At 37.3% G+C, this 18,011-nt stretch overlaps 1 protein-coding gene across 7 annotated transcripts in view; it reads right to left on the bottom strand.

Moving 5' to 3' along the window:
• The window catches only part of ASAP1 (ArfGAP with SH3 domain, ankyrin repeat and PH domain 1), a 129,965-nt gene that overhangs the window by 45,498 nt on the left and 66,456 nt on the right, over positions 1 to 18,011 (bottom strand). For 4 of the 7 annotated variants that reach the window (XM_086465485.1, XM_086465484.1, XM_086465487.1 and 1 more), the window contains exons 5-14: positions 15,615 to 15,689; positions 15,199 to 15,248; positions 12,833 to 12,962; positions 11,985 to 12,070; positions 10,744 to 10,819; positions 9,829 to 9,915; positions 3,898 to 3,906; positions 3,214 to 3,314; positions 2,731 to 2,800; positions 261 to 348 (exon numbers count right to left, since the gene is read on the bottom strand). In XM_086465485.1, the coding sequence (XP_086321611.1) occupies positions 261 to 348; positions 2,731 to 2,800; positions 3,214 to 3,314; positions 3,898 to 3,906; positions 9,829 to 9,915; positions 10,744 to 10,819; positions 11,985 to 12,070; positions 12,833 to 12,962; positions 15,199 to 15,248; positions 15,615 to 15,689 (772 nt within the window). The remainder of the gene's footprint in view (positions 1 to 260; positions 349 to 2,730; positions 2,801 to 3,213; positions 3,315 to 3,897; positions 3,907 to 9,828; positions 9,916 to 10,743; positions 10,820 to 11,984; positions 12,071 to 12,832; positions 12,963 to 15,198; positions 15,249 to 15,614; positions 15,690 to 18,011) is intronic. The other 3 variants (XM_086465483.1, XM_086465482.1, XM_086465486.1) reach the window with 1 other exon arrangement.

Raw genomic sequence — 18,011 nt, 5'->3', positions numbered from 1 at the left:
GAGGCTAACCTGCTTTGGAGGGGGAGTTGGGCCAGATGATCTCCAGAGGTCCCTTGCAAACTCCTACCATTCTGTGATGCTGTGATACACACAAAAAGGGCTCTTGTCCTTTCAACCCATCTTCAAAACTAGAGGGATCTGAACACTCACGAGGCACTGCATGTGTCTGGATACAGACCTGAATTTTGACTCACAGTATCTTGTGATGATGTTTCTAGAAATGCCACATAATGCAAGATAGTACTAAAGTTGCTACGTACGTGATATTAGATCAAAAGACTTCTTATCTTCAGCGTTTGGCTTCACCTGGCAGGTCAATAAATTCAGTTTAGCTGGTTGCCTGTTGGACTAAAAAGAAAATTTCTTTTACTTTAAAAATGTCTTGGTTTAGGATTATTTTTCCTTTCCGGGGAGCGGGCATGTCTGATATTAATTTAAAGCGTGGGCATGCGTACACGTACACTCTCAAAACGCTTGAGAGCAGCATGATTTTGTCTGACTTGGTCTGTCAGAATGGACAGATTGCTAAATCTAAACAGAATTAAAATCTTCATGGCAACTCTTCGTGACTATTTGAAAGGGATTAAAGGAATAAAGCTTAATTTAGGACATGCTTATACTGAAGTTTTTTATTGTGTTTCACAAACAATACTAAAACTATTATGCAATCTTTCATTACAGCATACCCATATTCCAATTTTCCCTCCCATTTTAAATAAATCAGACACATAATCCTAAAGCTTTAAAAGGGAAGTGGGAAGCTGGAGGTCTGGAGTTTCACGACCTAGAAGAAACACAGCTGCTAATATTGTCTGCTGTAATTAGCTTACTTAAGACATGATAACTAATTGTGTCTCTGAAGTATTTTTGGGTTTATACAGGTTTATTTGAAACCATAGCAATTCTGAATTAAAGTTACTACAGCTGGCAGACAAAAATTAAACATGAGAGGTCAGTTATCGGTAAATACTTCTGAACTGAGTTTTGCAAGTTGTTCATGTTAGAAATTGTAAACCAAAGATAAAAGTAACGCAAAACCAGCAAACAAAAAAACCCCTCAAAGTGCAATTCCCACGTTGCGAAATGTTTGTCAGAACAAGCTCATCAACGCAGTATTTTTGACACTTAAGGAGCAACAATTCTCTGAAGGAGTAAATATGTAATTGGAGTCTCTGTTTTTGAAGTTTATTCTCAAATAGACTGGTATGAACTTTTCATCACTGAAAACAAGAAAATTACTTTCCTTTCGGCACTGCAACAGAAAAGAGCAAATGGGCTGCTTTTACACAGCTAAACACAAGAAAAGGAAAACTCCAATCAATAGTGGAATTCAAAGAATTCTAAACTGGTAAGACTTGAGCTTGACAATACACAATTTCTTTTTTTTTAATGGTGATAACTGAACCATTACTAGTCTTGGTATACATAATTTTACTAAGAGATTCCTCAAAGGAGGTGAGGATAACTTCCTAGCCATTAAAAAACCCCCAACACTCCAGTATACAATGTAGTGACTTCCCTCTAACTGGCTTCAGACAGGTAGTTAACTGTGGGCACTGAAATTTGCAGCCATCAGTGGAATTTAGGGCCAAGGGGAAAAAAGGGTGATGCAACGGTACCATATCCAACTCTTGTTTGCAACAACTTTGTGCCTTACTGCCACAAAACAGTTTTAGGACTGCCTCCAGCATGATAACATTGTTGATTCCTCAGGGTTTAGCATTCCCAGGAAAATACTTATGATACATGCCTGATCCCCACAACTCACTATGATCAAAACTTTCTAAAATTTCAGTTTTAGTTGAAAGCACTCAAAATATTAACACGTTCAAATGCTCGTCTGTCAGACTATCAATAACCCCTCATATCAAACACTTCCCAAGATCCCAAATCACGTGCTTCACAGATACACCCTGACAATCTTTATGAGTAAAACCAGTTGAAGTATTCAATGAAAAGTCTGTTCAATACACTTGCCATTTTCTTGTCAAATTATTGATAAATACATTTAAGCATTAAATCAACTGTCATAAGCTATAGCAGTGGGGAAAAAAATGAAGGAAAATTTTAGAAGGCTAAAGAAGAGTTCACTCACCGCATACAGTCCACAGGAAGTTTTGAAAGTAATTTCAAACCAGCCTTTATTCTCATTTTCTCACTCTGATTAGTTAAACAATTTTAATGTTTTTACAAAATGAATGTGTAGGCATGAAAATGTTTTAGTTAACATCCTATGTAGGAATAAAACATCTGTAATGCAGACATCTATGTATGAGCTAGTTATTGGTCTTCCAGTACAGTCAACAGCCAGAACTGAGATTATGGCACCTGACCAAATCTACCCAGACTCCTTTGGCCACACTGACCAGCTCTCCAGTGGCTAAGAGGAGAGTCTACAGGAACCTGCTCTGATGCAGACACTGCATTTCATTCAGCTGAATCACATGCCCTGTCTCACAGACACAGTCAGAACAGAGGTAACTGCTCCATTAACCTGAAGCACTGTTCCCACTACTGGTCACCAGCAGACAACTAGGGGAAAATTTTAACAGAGCAAGTATAACAACACTTCTATAAGTCAGTCTCCAGCTTCTGACAATCCACAGAACTTCAACAGTTGGAAGCAGAAGTGGTATCTTTTTCATAATACCAGATTAACACCAACATTTAATACCAATTCACTGGGATATTATAGTATTTTTTTAATAAAAAGGTTTAAAAGTAACTTACCGTTGCATGTGATATAGTAAGAATTCCATTTTTAACAGTGCACTTTCTTCTTTGCCATACTTTCCTCAACCTACATGAGAACAACAACAACAAAATCCGTAACTAGACATGATTTCAAAACACACGTTAATCCCATTAACTTTTTGAGAAGATTAGCCTTGAGAAACTAACACATGCAGTCAAAATTTTACTAAATGCTTCACAAAAATTGGAGATTTATGACAGGTCCTAACCACCTTTTAGAGACTTATAACGACAATAGCCGCCTTCTTAATATGACTTTTTTTTACGACTGCTTGTCATGCTTTTTATATCTACTCTATTAAATTCAGTGTGTTCAGATTTGAACGGTGACATTCCTGAATACTTGCGGCACGCGCGTTAGGAGAACGTGCCTTAAGCACCCACAGTAGAAAACAATAAAAACCAGTGCACAAACACAGTAAGAGCTCTCACTATGTGCTATGCACTCCAAGAACATACCCATCGCTCTTCTTTAAGAGATAACCTTTCTTCTCACTGCCATATTCCTTATTCCCCTGAAGCTGATGCATACTATATCCTCCTTGCCTGCTCTGTGAATCCTAAAAAAAAGGGAAAAACACCATTAATGTTTCCTGATGTGCACAGTAATTTTCCCTAGCCTTTAAGCCTATTTTACTCTACTTCTCTATCACAACTTCACAAATTAATAAAGATTAAAAAAAAGAGAACGAACTCCTAATGGATGTTTTACATCCACAGGAGAGCTTCCTTTTACACCATGTGATCTTGAAATAACTGCACGTCCAAGACTCGATTACTTCACTAAGTGTTTTTAGTACAGTATCGATGCAAATACGCATCTAAAAATAATGAGTTTTAAAAATACAGAAACTTAATATAGCATATAATCTTACAATTAAGAGTAAAGGCTAAGATAAAATTTCAAAAAGCAAGCAAGCGAATATAGCATGCATATATACAGAAACACACAGATAAACAAAACTTTTTTGAAAAATCAAATTAAAAATATGTATTTAATTCACGAGTTTTAGCGAATGAAGTCAACTGAAATAACTTTTGGCCTGATCTAGTGAAACAATTCAGTGAAATGGATTAACTTGTTATAAGCACATCAGAAAAAAAATTCAAATTCCCCCAAAATTCATTAAAACATTGACTTACTCTCCTAGACTTCGATCACGAAAGGCAAAAGCAATACAGGAAAGAGAAAGCAAATAATTTAAAACAAGAATTATTATTTTATTTTAAAAACCATGTTCCTTGAACATAAATTTTATAGCCCCCATACCTAGTAAAACAATTTTTCCCCTTTCTAAAAACACTACCAGATAGAAGGCAAGAACTACGTTTTTAGGCACACCGGTGCTTTTTCTGATTAAGTAACAAACACCTTAAAACTCTGTGCAACCTTCCATATATGACATCGGCTTCAAAAAGCAACTCAGATGACCACAGGATTAAATGTTCTCCAGTCTTTATTACATATCAGTTGTCTAAGATGATATCTATATTGTATCCTCCACCAAACTGGAGCGAATTCTGAATTTCCATTGAAAAAGATCAGGCCCAAAGTTAACTTAATTTTTGCAAATCTATATAAAAAGATGTAATTAAGGATGCATTGATACAGTTTTAAATGTAGCTGTGCAACAATTATCTGCAAAACATCTGAGAAAGTCCCACAAAAAGTCAAAACAATGGGAACTTCACTTACTCCCTTGGTTACAACCTTTTCTCTTTCAAAGCACAGTTTCTTACAATTACAAAAACCAATTTACACTGAAGATTATTCCCTCCTATTTTATTCAGGGTCTTTACAACTGTTTTTATTTGGCAACAAATTTGTCATAGGAGTTCAGAGAGAACTGCTTCGGTAAAACTGGCAGTTGTGACTGGAAGCAGCACGAAAGCTGCTACGTGCAAGGTGCTGTCAGCAGTTCAGTGTTTACACCATCACAGGAAGCAGCTCATTTGTTCTAATTTCGAACTCCGTTTAGGGTCCTATTGGTATTAGCAGAGAAAAGAATGTAATGAGACACAATTCCTGTTCCAGAGAGCACATCAGATGGAGATTTGGGGAAATAAATACAAATGTAAAGAAATAGTTAACAAAACAGACAGAAAAGATGATTCCAAGGACTAGTCCTATTCCATGTAAAGCTGTTACATTTGTAACAATAATTAATATACAAAAATAGGGAATAGAAACCTGTATTAAAGGCCTGCTATCCTTTAAAATTTGAGCTTCTTAACATATAAGCATTTTTAAACACACAAAATAAACACTTTACACAATTAAAATTACACTACTATCCCTTAAAATATTTTTCACCAAAGCTTTAAACCCCAGTCATTTTACAAAAATCAGACAACTCTGTGCAAAGAAACAGAAACCGCCACAACTTGATACCAGGACAGTACACAGTGGCAACCACAGACATCACCCCTAACAGAGCCACAGCAAACGGTACTTCCGCAGAGGAGCTACGGCACCAGCGCTTCTGTGCAACCCAAGATGGAAAGATTGTCAAGATGTGCTTTTCCAAGAACCAGGTCATTGCAAGGATTACAGTAATAGTTCTTTCACCGATGAAAGGACAAGTACTCCAGCAAAACGTGTAAGAGCATTACCGATGTCCATAACGCTAAATCAACACCTTGAATGCAGGCAGTGGTAAAACAAGAGTTGCATTAGGAGACCTCGAAAGTGAGGGAATGAGGTTAGCTCATTGAGTCCATCAGTGGTTTTTTCCAGAACGAAAGTATGGGTGCTGAAGAGTAATTTTCCCATACGTATTATTTTCAATTCAAAAAGATCCCAAATGCTTTAACAGATTTAACAGCCACACAGGAATCTCTTTTGCCATCTGTTACAGCAAGTCAGTCTGAGATGGGGAGGAAGGATAATTTATCTAATGGCAACTCCATTAGATGTTGGTGGCAGAACGCGTAATTTGGACAGGAATCACTAGTTTCACCTCACTCCTCTTGCACAAAGGGTCGAAGAAACTTAAAACTACACACAACCAGGGCCTCAATTTTACTATGTCAAACTGCTTCCCTGCCAAGGTAATTTTTGGTTAAGATCACTTCTGAATTTTTACAAATCCACCAGAGAAAATCCCATTAATTTCATGTTCAATATTTCCATTAATCCATACGTTTTCCAACGGTGAGATTATAATGCACTAATATAAGGGGGAAAATGTATTCTTAAGCACAACCAACCAGGCCATCTGTCCCAGTAATAAAGCCCAGCTTTACATACGTGAAGATTCAGATACACACAACGATGGAGAGCTGACTGGTGAAACCCAGGCCACGTGTCTTCAAGTTTTGCTGTCACTTAACTAATGAGTAATGAATGCTGGCATGCTATTTCAGGATTAAAACACTGAACACCTAAATAACAGAGACATTGTTTTATCAAGCTCCTCAATATCTGTCAGCATCGTTATGCTCTGACTCATGTAACGTAGCAGAATCACGAGTGAAAGTCCTCACGTTGATTTTGAAAGAGACACTTGAACCTCAATGTGATCAAATGGTTATTTTATCCAAAACAGTGGATTCTTTCATTACAGCAGATCTCTCTCTCCCATGATTTCCCCAAATATCTGAAAAATCACACTATTGCTCTTTTTTCTTCTAAGACACAATTTCCATTCTCTTCAAGCCACTTTCTTTTTATATTTATCAGAAAAAAATTTATATAGATATCATACATAAGTGCACACAGCTTTTTCAAGTCCTAGGATTTGTCTACACTATAATTAAAGTCAGAAAAACGGCATAGTTTATTTTGCTGATGCCTGTGAAGCTACTTTATTACAACATCGATCTACGTTTCAGAATTTCATTTTTAAAATTTTTATACTCTAAATGAGGTTACTTTCCACTGAAAGAGAATAATTTTTGCTACACATCCAGGAAAAAGGTAGCCAAAACCCCCAAACATTTCATTTAGTTCTTCTACCTCATATTACTCTGTGAGCAACTTTTGAAACCTGACTTGGACTGTGTGCAGCCATGTACATACAATACAGGGGAACAAAGAAGAACCTGTTTGTCCTACTTTATTTCTAAGAACTGGCTGATTACCAAGTAGCTTGAGCTTAACAACAGACACAGCAGCCAGAAGAGGAGGAGGTATTTTTCTTTGCTTCCCAGATAATCAGCTTGTGGAAGAAAAAGGGACACGAGAAGAGAGCAGGTCTTGTTCCTCTGAGTGTTGGGATAGATTCATAAAAACACTTTCGAATTTAAAGTTATCTCCAAACAGCTCTTGGAATCTAATGCTCTCTGTTCAGCTTTGGGGGCTGAGGATGGAGAACGAGCGTGACTTACATTCCGAGTGATTTCGATACGAGGGAGATTACAAACGGAACACATGTATGGGAAGCTCTGTAAGTATTATGGAAGAGATCTAGTAGGTCCATGTGCACATTGGAGATGGAGGAAAAAAAAAAAACAACATCAAACAGAGCACAGGGAAAGAGTGTAGAAAATGAGACAAGGGAAAACTGAGTACCAGAACAAGCTGGCAGGTCTTACAATAAGTTTGGATCTATTCAAAGGTGTTCCGTAGTGCTCCTGTCACCATCTGTGACATCAAAGAAATTCTAAAAACCACGTGCAGTGTGTTATAAGGTTGTCTGGTCCTTCTGAACGATGGGATTAAAGATGCAGGGAGAGGAACAGCCTTCCAGCCAAATTTATATAGTATATAACGTACATCCACATTACGACAATACACATAGGCAAGTACTGAAAAGGAGAAAACCACCACCAGAAAGGACTTATCAACCATTCCTTGTGAACTGCGATTCCACTTGAAGTAGTTTACTAACTTTAAGCCATTTATCTACACCCAGTAGCCATAATCACAATGTGCTACCTGCAAAATCAGACGAAAGCCCATAAAAATATTTACTTGCCCTAGTTACTAAAATCCTATTTTTACGACGTTCCAGAAGAATTCCAGGGAAGTAAAGATAAGTGAGCTTCACACCACATAAGGGCAATTTAATGAAAACTACTTTTAGGAGTGCATTTAGGATTCTATATACTGGAAAAATCAGTGCAGCTTTTGTACAGAAAGGTTATGTCTCAAAAGTCTCCTGGAGTTCTCTGAAGGAATCAGCAAGTAGACAAACCTGAGAAATCAGAGCGATACTGTGTACCTGGATTTTCAATGGGCACTTACTGTTCCTTACGAAAGGGAAAGAATTACATTGCTACAGGACAAGAGGAAAAGTCCTCTGACGAGCTAACAAGTTAAAAAGCAAGAAATAAACAAATGAGTTTCACAGAAAGCTGTGCCAGCACATGTGGTATCTAACACTGAAACAACCTCGAAAAGGGTGAACAGTAAACTGTCAAAGTTTGCTAGATGGTATTAAATTATTCAGGATACCCAAAGAAAGGCTGACTGAATAATTTCTCAAGGACCTTACGACAGTAAGTTGGCAATAACTGACCGGGGAAGATCAGCATAAACAAATGCAAAATGATGCAGAGGGGAAAAATAAGATACTGTGAGTTGACTATTAACATCCAGAAACAGAATGATATGGTTTTAGCTTTACAGCTGATTAAACTTTACACAACTCCTTCACTGCACTAAGCACTTGCCAAAAAGCAAGTCAATGTTAGGACTTGTATGAAAAAAAAAACAAAGATCAGAAATGATTTAGCGATTCTACCATAAACTCACAAGCACTTCCACCTTGAGTAATGTATGCAAATCTGAACGTTCAAAACATATAAAAGGAAAAAGATTTTTCCACACAACGTGCAGCGATGGTGGGAAAGACACAGCTGTAACAGAAGCCGACAGTTCACACTGCTTCAAAAAGCAACTGGACAAAGTCAAAGAAGGAAAATTAACAGGGTGGTGGCAAGACTGCAAGCTACTAATGGGAAAGTATTCTGGGGAAGCATCAGTGTTTATTGCCCTGCATTTTACTCTAAAAATCCATAACTGATTGCTATTGGAAACTTAACTGGCTCAGTACATCTGGTTGTAAATGATATTCTTATGTATATTTGATATTAAAATACTGCCCAACCACATATGTGGATGATCACATACATGCAGCAGAATGGCATCTGCCTAATGTTTCATTAGAATAATAATTCATGCTTAATAATATTTAATAAGCTGAGTAGACACCTGGCAAATACTAATATTTTATTTACCTCAGAAAAAAACTGAAGAGAGGGTAAGTGATCTTTTCCTGAAGGAAAGTGACCCCCTGCCCTCCATCACCCCACTCCCTCCAAGACCCAGCTTCACTACAGGATATTCAGTATTTCTGACTCTCGGACACTATGATTTGGAAAAAGTCACAATATCCCAGGTAAAAGCTGCGGTATATATTATATCCTAACTCCTAGTTCAAGGAGTACTCCAGAACATCTGCAACGGGCATTGCATGCTTCCCCTTCACTTCTGATACCAGTGCAACCGAGGATGTATTTTGCTTTTTAACTGCCCTGTCTCAGCCACTGCTATCTGGTTAACACCCAGGATTAGCAAAGGTGATTTGGGAAAGAGAACAACGTCACAAAATCCATTAGCAGATGAATAGTAACACAGAAACCACACGTAAAGGCAAGCCTCCGGTTCTCATTACGGCTTACTCAGGGTCATCTAGGTCAGGAAACTTCTGACCACAATCTGGCTGCAGGATGGCGGGACGTAAGAAAGAACCGTGCACCCCATCCCTTCGTATTTTTTCCTCAGGACTCATTTTTTATCATTATCAAGAACAGGATACTGGGCTAGATGAAGCATTTATCTGATCCACTACGACTGTTCTTGTAGTACATTAAAACTAATAAAAATATCAGATTACACAAAAAACCCAATTAATTTATTGTCATATATAAAATGGAAACAGAAAATTAACCTAAAACTATTGTTTCTTGATACGCAGTTAAACATTCTAAATATCAGTTTTGTTATAATGATCAAAGTCCAACTCTTTTGAACCAATAACTACAAAATTGAACATCAATTAAACCAACTTCTGAATACAGAATTAATGAATTCACATTATCTCCAAGAATAACATCTAAATTATTTACCTCCTTCTGATCAAGCTGCAGAGAAGATTTTATCAAATCACGAAGAGCAGTAAGTTGTTTCTTTTCTTCATCTTGTGTCTGCTTTATCTATGGAAAGGGACTGCCATTATATGCTTTCTGGATGCAACTTTAATTTTAATTTTTTATGCATTCCAATATACCATTTTAGATGTCCTGAACATCCAGCTGAACTATTTTATGTTGCTGTAATATTTGAGTTTATTTTCATGGACTCATCCATTCTTATGTATTCACTTTCTATGCATGTATTGCTAAATGAATGTACAACTCCGTATACTCTGTTGTTACGCTTTAATGGTTCACTATATCTAATACAACTAAAATAGTCTCTGAAATATTAATGAAATAACTCCAATAAGCTTGACAGACGACTTAAGGAATGAAAATACAGTTTAATTTAGCCACAAACTACAATAGCAAATGGGATTATTGTAATTCTGACTATAGAATACAAAAGCACTTGGGTGACAAGTGGGCTTTGATTCCACATCGTTACTTGCCTTCAGTGAACAGCACAAGTTAATTCATTTAAAAACTGCGGTGCTATCACCAAGCAGTTTGCTTTTGAAAAATGAAAGTGGTAGCTAAAATTAGTGCTAATGATTAAATCTGATTCAAAGACTCCCACTTTAAGTTAGTTTTATTTTAATACAACATTACATTAGTAGCAGAATGAACGCCACTTTTCCTAATAACTGTAAAAACAGAATACAAAGTTTAGAATAGTCAAGATGGTTTTTTCCTCAGTCTAGCTACAATCAAAGTTTCAAAGCACACACTTTTCATTGATAAGACCCAAATGAAATCTACACCCTTGCTGTCACATCTAAAATGTACTCACATAAACAAAATATTTCCATTTCCAGACATTAAACTACTTATAAGTAAACTTACATTATATAAGTCAGCAGCCAACTTTTCAATATATTGTTTAAGTTTATCAGCTGTTTTCAAGCCATCTTGGAAGAAACTGTAAGGAAAAATACCCGTGATTTCTGAGGAATACATATAATTCACAACACACAGTAGATTGTCTTGTGGAGAAAACCAGCAAAACCAGTAAAACATATCCAGCTCCTCCCATGTTTAGAAACAAAGAAATCCACCCCCACCCCACAGAAGAACAAAAACAAAACAAACAAAAAAAAAACACAACAAAACCCCCCTTCCTAGTAGTTTTAAAGTACAATATCTTTCAGCACAGGAGATACATCACTGTGACTCTAACAATCATCAAATTAGAAAGAATATACTTTAGCTTGTTTTTATTTTTAGTCAACACGTTTCCCCTTGGTAATTTCTTAAGTCACAGAGACCTTACTGCTCTCTACAACTACCTAAAAGGAACTTGTGGTGAGGCTGGTATTGGTCTCTTCTCCCAAATAACTAATGACAGGACAAAAGGAAATGGCCTCAAGCTGCACCAGCGGAGGTTTAGATTGGATATTAGGAAGAATTTCTTTACTGAAAGAGCGGTTAGACATTGGAACAGGCTGCCCAGGGGGGTGGTGGAGTCACCATCCCTGTAGGTGTTCAAAAGACGTATAGATGTGGTGCTCAGGGACGTGGTTTAGCGGTGAGCTTGGCAGTGTTTGGAAAATGGTTGGACCTGATGATCTTAAAGGTCCTTTCCAACCAAAATGTTTCTACGATCCTATGAAAATCTTGTTCCTGTATTTAACTTAAGTAGAAGTTCTTGTATCTTCGCCTCTGTGGTTCTCCTGATGACAAGGCCATATCTTACCAGTTTCACCTCAAGGAATTCCAAAGAAATTACTGGCTTTCACAATGGTTTTACAATTTACATAAAAACCTAAAAACTACTAAATAGATTAAAAAAAGCTATTTCTAAAATTACATTCTAGGTCTATGCCTCAGGAACTAAAATTAATTTTGTACACAACATGCAAGGCTTCCCCTTGGCCTCTTTCTCCATCACTCCCCTGCCCCACTCACTCACTTTCATCCTCTCTGCCGAAATACTACAGCCTAGTAGGATGAAGTTGCAGACACCTGGCGGATTACAGTTACGATAAAAACTCCTGATGTAACCAAAAGAAATTCAAAACAAAGGGAAACAAAACACTCGTGTGAAAAAGAAAATTGTAACTGAAGCTTAAAAGCTTTTCACTTACTTGCATTGTGCATGATAATATTTAATAAGGTTCTGCAGAAGGTCCACACCTTTTTTTGTCTTGATTTCATTAACCTTAATTAGATACTGTATAGACAGTAAAAAACATGTTGATAATCACGTCTCACACGCTTTAACAGTTTTCAATCAATAAACATCATTTGCTCAGTGAATTATCTCTAAGTTTAACCTGGGTGTTGACTCCTAAGCCAGCAGTCCAGCACAGTTAGGCAAAATACAAACCAGGTAACAGTTTATTTGGCCATTCCTGAAAAATTCAAACAGCCCAAAACATAAAACAACTTCAGGAAAAAGTTTCATCTTTTACAATTGGCTGAAGACGCCTCTTTTTTTAATGCACTGCAGTAATCACTGAAATACTCTAAAAATAGAAATACTATGCAATTTAAAGTAATTGCCACTAAAGTGTAATAAAAAGAACTATTAATATAAAAAGCAGTTTTATACAACTAATGTATCACTATCATATATGACTTCATTAGAAATGTTAGGCTTCAGAAAGCGTGCTGCAAGAGACACAAAAATACTCCCTGAACTACTCAACCATAAACTTGAACAAACAAGAAATATTTCCATAGTATATTTTCAGCCCAAGAACCTTAGCATGATCATGTAAAAACAAAGAAAAAGAATAAAAGAAAAGAAAGCCAAGTTTTGTACGGAGTTGCTGAAATAATTATCTTTATATTGCTGGACTATGTGACATTGAAATAATTTCCTCCCTCCACCCCCATTAAACGACAAAGTAGACTTCATCACCGCTAAGGAAGGCCCACAAGGTACTTTCAAGTTATGGTGTTTTAATTAAAAGCTGAAATTGGTTCTTACTTCACACATCTGTAGCTGAAATAGCCGCCTTTCCTTCTCCATTTCCTCTGCTATCTCGGCTCCTGTTATTTCAGTTCTTATCATCCCATGCTGTTTTGCATGTTCTCTTTTTTCTTTTTCAATTTTTGTACTGAAATTTTAATTAGAAAACATTTTAGAGAATTTCTTCTACTGCCATGTGATCTAGTATTATTTAGGAAGAAACGAATATTCCAGAAATATTAAATAAGACATTACGAAGATGAGTTCCTCTAAAAAATATATAGCATTTGGTATCATAAAGTGTCCAGAAGTAATGAAGTCATGAAGCTGCCCTTCCTTTCTTTCACCCTTTAACTCTTTTCTCTAGTTTGTATGCTACTTAGGGAAAAAATTATTAAAACCCCTCATTCTTTCTATATGATGCCCTTCATAGCCTTCATCTCTATATACTGCAGTGTAAAGCATGCATATAAGAAACTACCGACTTGGCAGGACAACAGCAGAATATCTTAATCAAATACATTTCATGCTCACAAGGCAGGAATTAAGAAAAACTATGAAGCAGCATATGAAGTTTAACACCTATGCTAAAGGACAGGACTTCCAGTCATTACATTTTCAAAGAAAGCCAACGCTGAAATTCTGATATAGTGAAAGGCAGCTGTGGAACTAAGAGGCCATCCTGAGCCTTTACTTAGCTTTACAGTGTGGCTGTCCTTACAGATCTACACGGCAGACTAACCGAGCGCTCCATTCGTAAGCAAACTCAGATTTCCAATACAGAGTAGAAAAATCAAAACAATTTTTTGATTTCCTTTAAAAAAAATAATCTTTCTTCTTGAACAGCCATCCTGAGAAAAATAAGACTGAAGGTGTACTTCTGTGAAGTGACAAAGCCCTGTGTGTTTATTAGGCCGGTACTCCTTGCTGGGTAAAAAAAAAAAATTAAGAAGGATTAATTTATTCAGTTTTGAACTCTTGCTTTTCTCCAACTAAAAAAGGCATAATGTTTGCATGTAGAACTAAGCACTTCTCATCACTGCACCTCTAACCTTGACTTGATATTTGGGTCTTGAACAAGTTCTGGGAAATTGGGCTGTCTAAGAAATTTAAGGGACATCTTGGTCTTACTCAGCCCAAATGAAATTTGCTCACAAGAGAAAAAAAAAAAATAGTAACAAGACAACAGGCAGCTTCCTGTAAACTTCCCAAATTCAGAAAAGAATTCCACAGAAGGTTCCACGCATTGAATTTGTACGAGATACCTGTCTCCTAAGTTCTGTTTAACTGCATTTGGTATAAATAGGCTGGCAAAGAGATCCCTGATTTTACATACAGCAATTTGAGAGGCAGAAATATTATTTTTTTTAAACCACTTTGCAGTTTACAGAAAACTATTCAATATTTCTGCAAAACACGCAATATCTGTAGGAACTAATTAACTAAAAAGGAACAGAAAACCCAATTCTGCATGTAAATCCCAACGCTCAACTGAGAACAATGATGCACTTCTGGGGCAGGAATCTCCTTTTTGCCTTGGATTAGGAACAACCTCCTTTCCAGTTCAGTTTTTCAGAAGGAGTTAACATTGTAATGAATTTTGAAGGCAAAAGTTACTATATGTAGGTAAGAAAATTACAACACTGCTGATAATAAATATTTCAGCAGTTCTTAGTGGCCTGACTTTTCCTTTCATTGCTTTTCTCCCCTCCTGGTCAGACATAAATGAAACAAAGCTAATAATAGGATTAAAGGGAGGAATAAATGAAAGGTTACAAAATATGAATTAATTCCTGAGAGCTCTTGAGTTCTGATAAAGCAACTGCCCATCACTTCCTTGAGAGCATTCTGAACAATTCCACCAACAGCTCTGCGACCATTATGCTAGTTGGAAACTATTGTTTCCAACCTCCTATTTTTATAAGTCATTTTTTACCCACAGAAGACAGGTATTATAGCAACAAAATATTTTTAAAACCACAGCTATTTTAGAAGTCACATCAACTGCACTAAAATTCTTGCCTATCAAAAACACACAATTCTGCAACATACGATAACATACAAATCACATCATTTTTACTATCGATAGTTTTATGTATGTGGTTGTCAGAATGTGTAAATGCCATCTGAAATCTCCACGATTCACTTTACAAGGTTAAGTATTATCTTCTTTACTAAAGAAACATCAGGCAGTCATTTAACTACTTCACAGAGCACTTAGAAATATTTTCTTTCTATTAGTGCAGAAGAGAGATTCACAGAAAAGAGGTCTTGCTCACATCCACATTTACATCCACAGATACAGTACGTAGTTTAGGACCAGGAGTGGAAAGAAAAGGAGAAAGGTGGGGGGACGGGGGGGGAAGAGAGAGAAAAATACTTACAATTTGGTTTCATAATCCTTCCAGGCTTTGTCAAAAGGCTTTTTGAGGTCCTTAGGAAACAGAAAGTTTGCTTAGAACATTTTTTAAACTGTGTTTTCACAGTTAAGATATCAAGTTACAAATAGCAACGAAAATACTGTTTTCTTTTAAAACTTTTCAGACAGTAGTTTGGAAAAAATATTATTTTTGACTCTTGTAAAGTATTGCTTTCCTGTGCAGCTTAAGACAGGAATTTACAATGAAATTCTAAAGCAGCACCACAGTCAGGCCAATTTTGAATTTGCTCTTTGGACTGCATACAGAATATTAATGGATGCCAACAGAAGAAGTAATCTCATGGGGGAACGGCAAAAAGTCACAAGACACCTGAAGCTACAAACATTTCCCTAAATAAAAAGCTAGTTTTCAACACTTACCCCTTTAACACCTTTTAAGTCTCCTTTTAAGAGAGAATCCAAAGTAAAAATAACATTGTGGCTTAAACCCTGGAGCTAAAAAGAAAAACATTATACTGTTATCATTCAAAAAGATTTCTCATGACCTTATCAAACTACTGACAACAAGTCTTTGAACTTCACTAATGAAGTTGCAGTCACCTCAAAATTTCTAAATTAACAGTAAATTCAAGTCTGGGAAGAATTAATAAACATTCACTTGCATCAGACATAGAAGCATTACTATTAATCTTTACTTATATAGGGTGATATAAAACCAGAACTTCAAAAATAGCATATAAGCAAAGTTCTGTAAGCACCTCAGGGTAATCTGCAGTCTCTCGAAGCCAACACTGAATACTGCTTAATTACTTAGGAAGCAAATTAGCTTCTGGAACAAATGTTTCTTATAGCCTCCCCGGTAAGAAGTTAAGGACCTGCTGTGCTACAGGTAGCTAACACACAAGGCACACGGTAATTCAACCCCGAAAAAAAAGGAGCATAGAGAGTCATCAGCTCTTTGATTATTCCCAACTATTTAGGAAGACCGTTCCTCTCCTCGTCCAGTGTGGAAATCTGCCATCTCCTGAAACTCATGAGAGTTTACCTTCCACCCCGTTCAGTCCACGCCTGTTTGACAACAGAGCTGTGGAAACGTTCGTATCCTTTGTCAGTCTAAGGGTAGAAAAACCTGCTGCTGTGATCCCACCTGAACACACGTGGTGCGTACGGTTCCTGAAGAGTCACGATCACAGGAAAGAGATGTGTACCAGCATTATCCCAGCCTAGAGAAAAGCCTGTTGCCTCTCCTACTTCACACCCCTCTTTGTTTCTCCCCCTCAAATATTCCACGAATTCCTCAGTTCCTCGCTAAGGAAGGATAGGGAGAATGATAGGAAGGCTGCAAGACACCACATCCTCTGCTTGTAAACCAAAGCAGCAGGAAAGCGTTACATCAGTGGTTTTAATCTGCCATAGATACGGCCCAGCTCTCCTCTCCTATAAGCTCTTCTGAGCGTATTTTAGTCCATGAAACTAATTTTTAGGGGGCTTCTGTGAAGCAGACAATCCAGAGACGAGAATATCAAAACGATCACTCGGGTTCTCCAGGTACAATGCTCCATTCACAAACTCTTTATATCTTCAAAAGACTTGTATGAAATACGAAACACTAAGTTTTTCAAAAGTGACATTATGCAATTTTAAATACAGGCACATAAAAGAAAAAAAAATCAAAGAAATCTCACTCTTGTATCATGGTTTGCTTCTTTCATAGGTGTAAAATAAAATTGCTTGATCTGTCTGCATTTGCTGCAGTTTTAAGAGCCACAGCCTCTTACCATTTTACAAGCAGCTTCTTGTATCGTGCCATTATCTACATGAACTACATCCACTATATACAATCCAACATTTTCCTTCATTAGATTCACTGTCAGTCCAAAAGAACCCAGACTTGCTTTGCTCTCCAAATACTCTGGGTTAAAAAGGATTTCTGTAAGGTCCCACACAGATTACTGCCAACCTGGCTGCAAAAGCTCGAGCACAGTTTCATGTGCCCGTGGTTCTAACGAACACACAAAGCAGTCCTACAAAGCACGGTTCTCGAGCTTGATGTGCATTATTCTCTGGAAAGCACGGGGGTCTCAGCACGGCAGAGGAGAAGGTGGATCTTTCGAACACAGGGTATTATACAGCTACTTAATTATCACCTGATAGCTGCTCAGCCGCCCCTCAAGTTTTGTTCGTTTAGACAGCTTGCAGATACCACAGATGATGAGGGCTGGAGCACCTCTCCTGTGAAGAAAGGCTGGGAGAGTTGGGGCTGTTCAGCCTGGAGGAGAGAAGGCTCCAGAAGCACCTTTAGCAAAGTCAAGTGCTTCCTTGTTGGGGCCTTTCAATACTTAGAGGGGGCTTGTAAGAAAGATGGGGACAGACTCTTTAGCAGGACCTGCTGGATAGGGCAAGGGGTAATCATTTTAAACTAAAGGAGGGTAGATTTAGCTTAGATAGTAGGAAGAAATTTTTTATAGTGAGGGTGGTGAAACACTGGCACAGGTTGTCCAGAGAGGTGGCAGATGCCCCATCCTTGGAAACATTCAAGGTCAGGTTGCACGGGGCTCTGAGCAACCTGATCTAGGTGAAGATGTCCCTGCTCACCGCAGGGGGCTTGGACTAGATGGCCTTTAAAAGGTCCCTTCCAACCCAAACTATTCTATGACTCTGTGGTTATTCTTAGTATGAGATGGGATTCAAATTTAGAAAACGTGACACATTTGTATCTTCACGTTCAAAATACCTTGGCAACTGTTCCATGTATCAATATTTTATATTTTTTAATTCACAGAATGTTATATTCAAAATGTATTCAAAGCAAGATGA

The sequence above is a fragment of the Leptosomus discolor genome, chromosome 5 (assembly GCF_034619465.1).
Source record: "Leptosomus discolor isolate bLepDis1 chromosome 5, bLepDis1.hap2, whole genome shotgun sequence".
Classification (NCBI taxonomy): Eukaryota; Metazoa; Chordata; class Aves; order Leptosomiformes; family Leptosomidae; genus Leptosomus; species Leptosomus discolor.
This window is presented reverse-complemented; position numbering and strand designations above follow the sequence as displayed.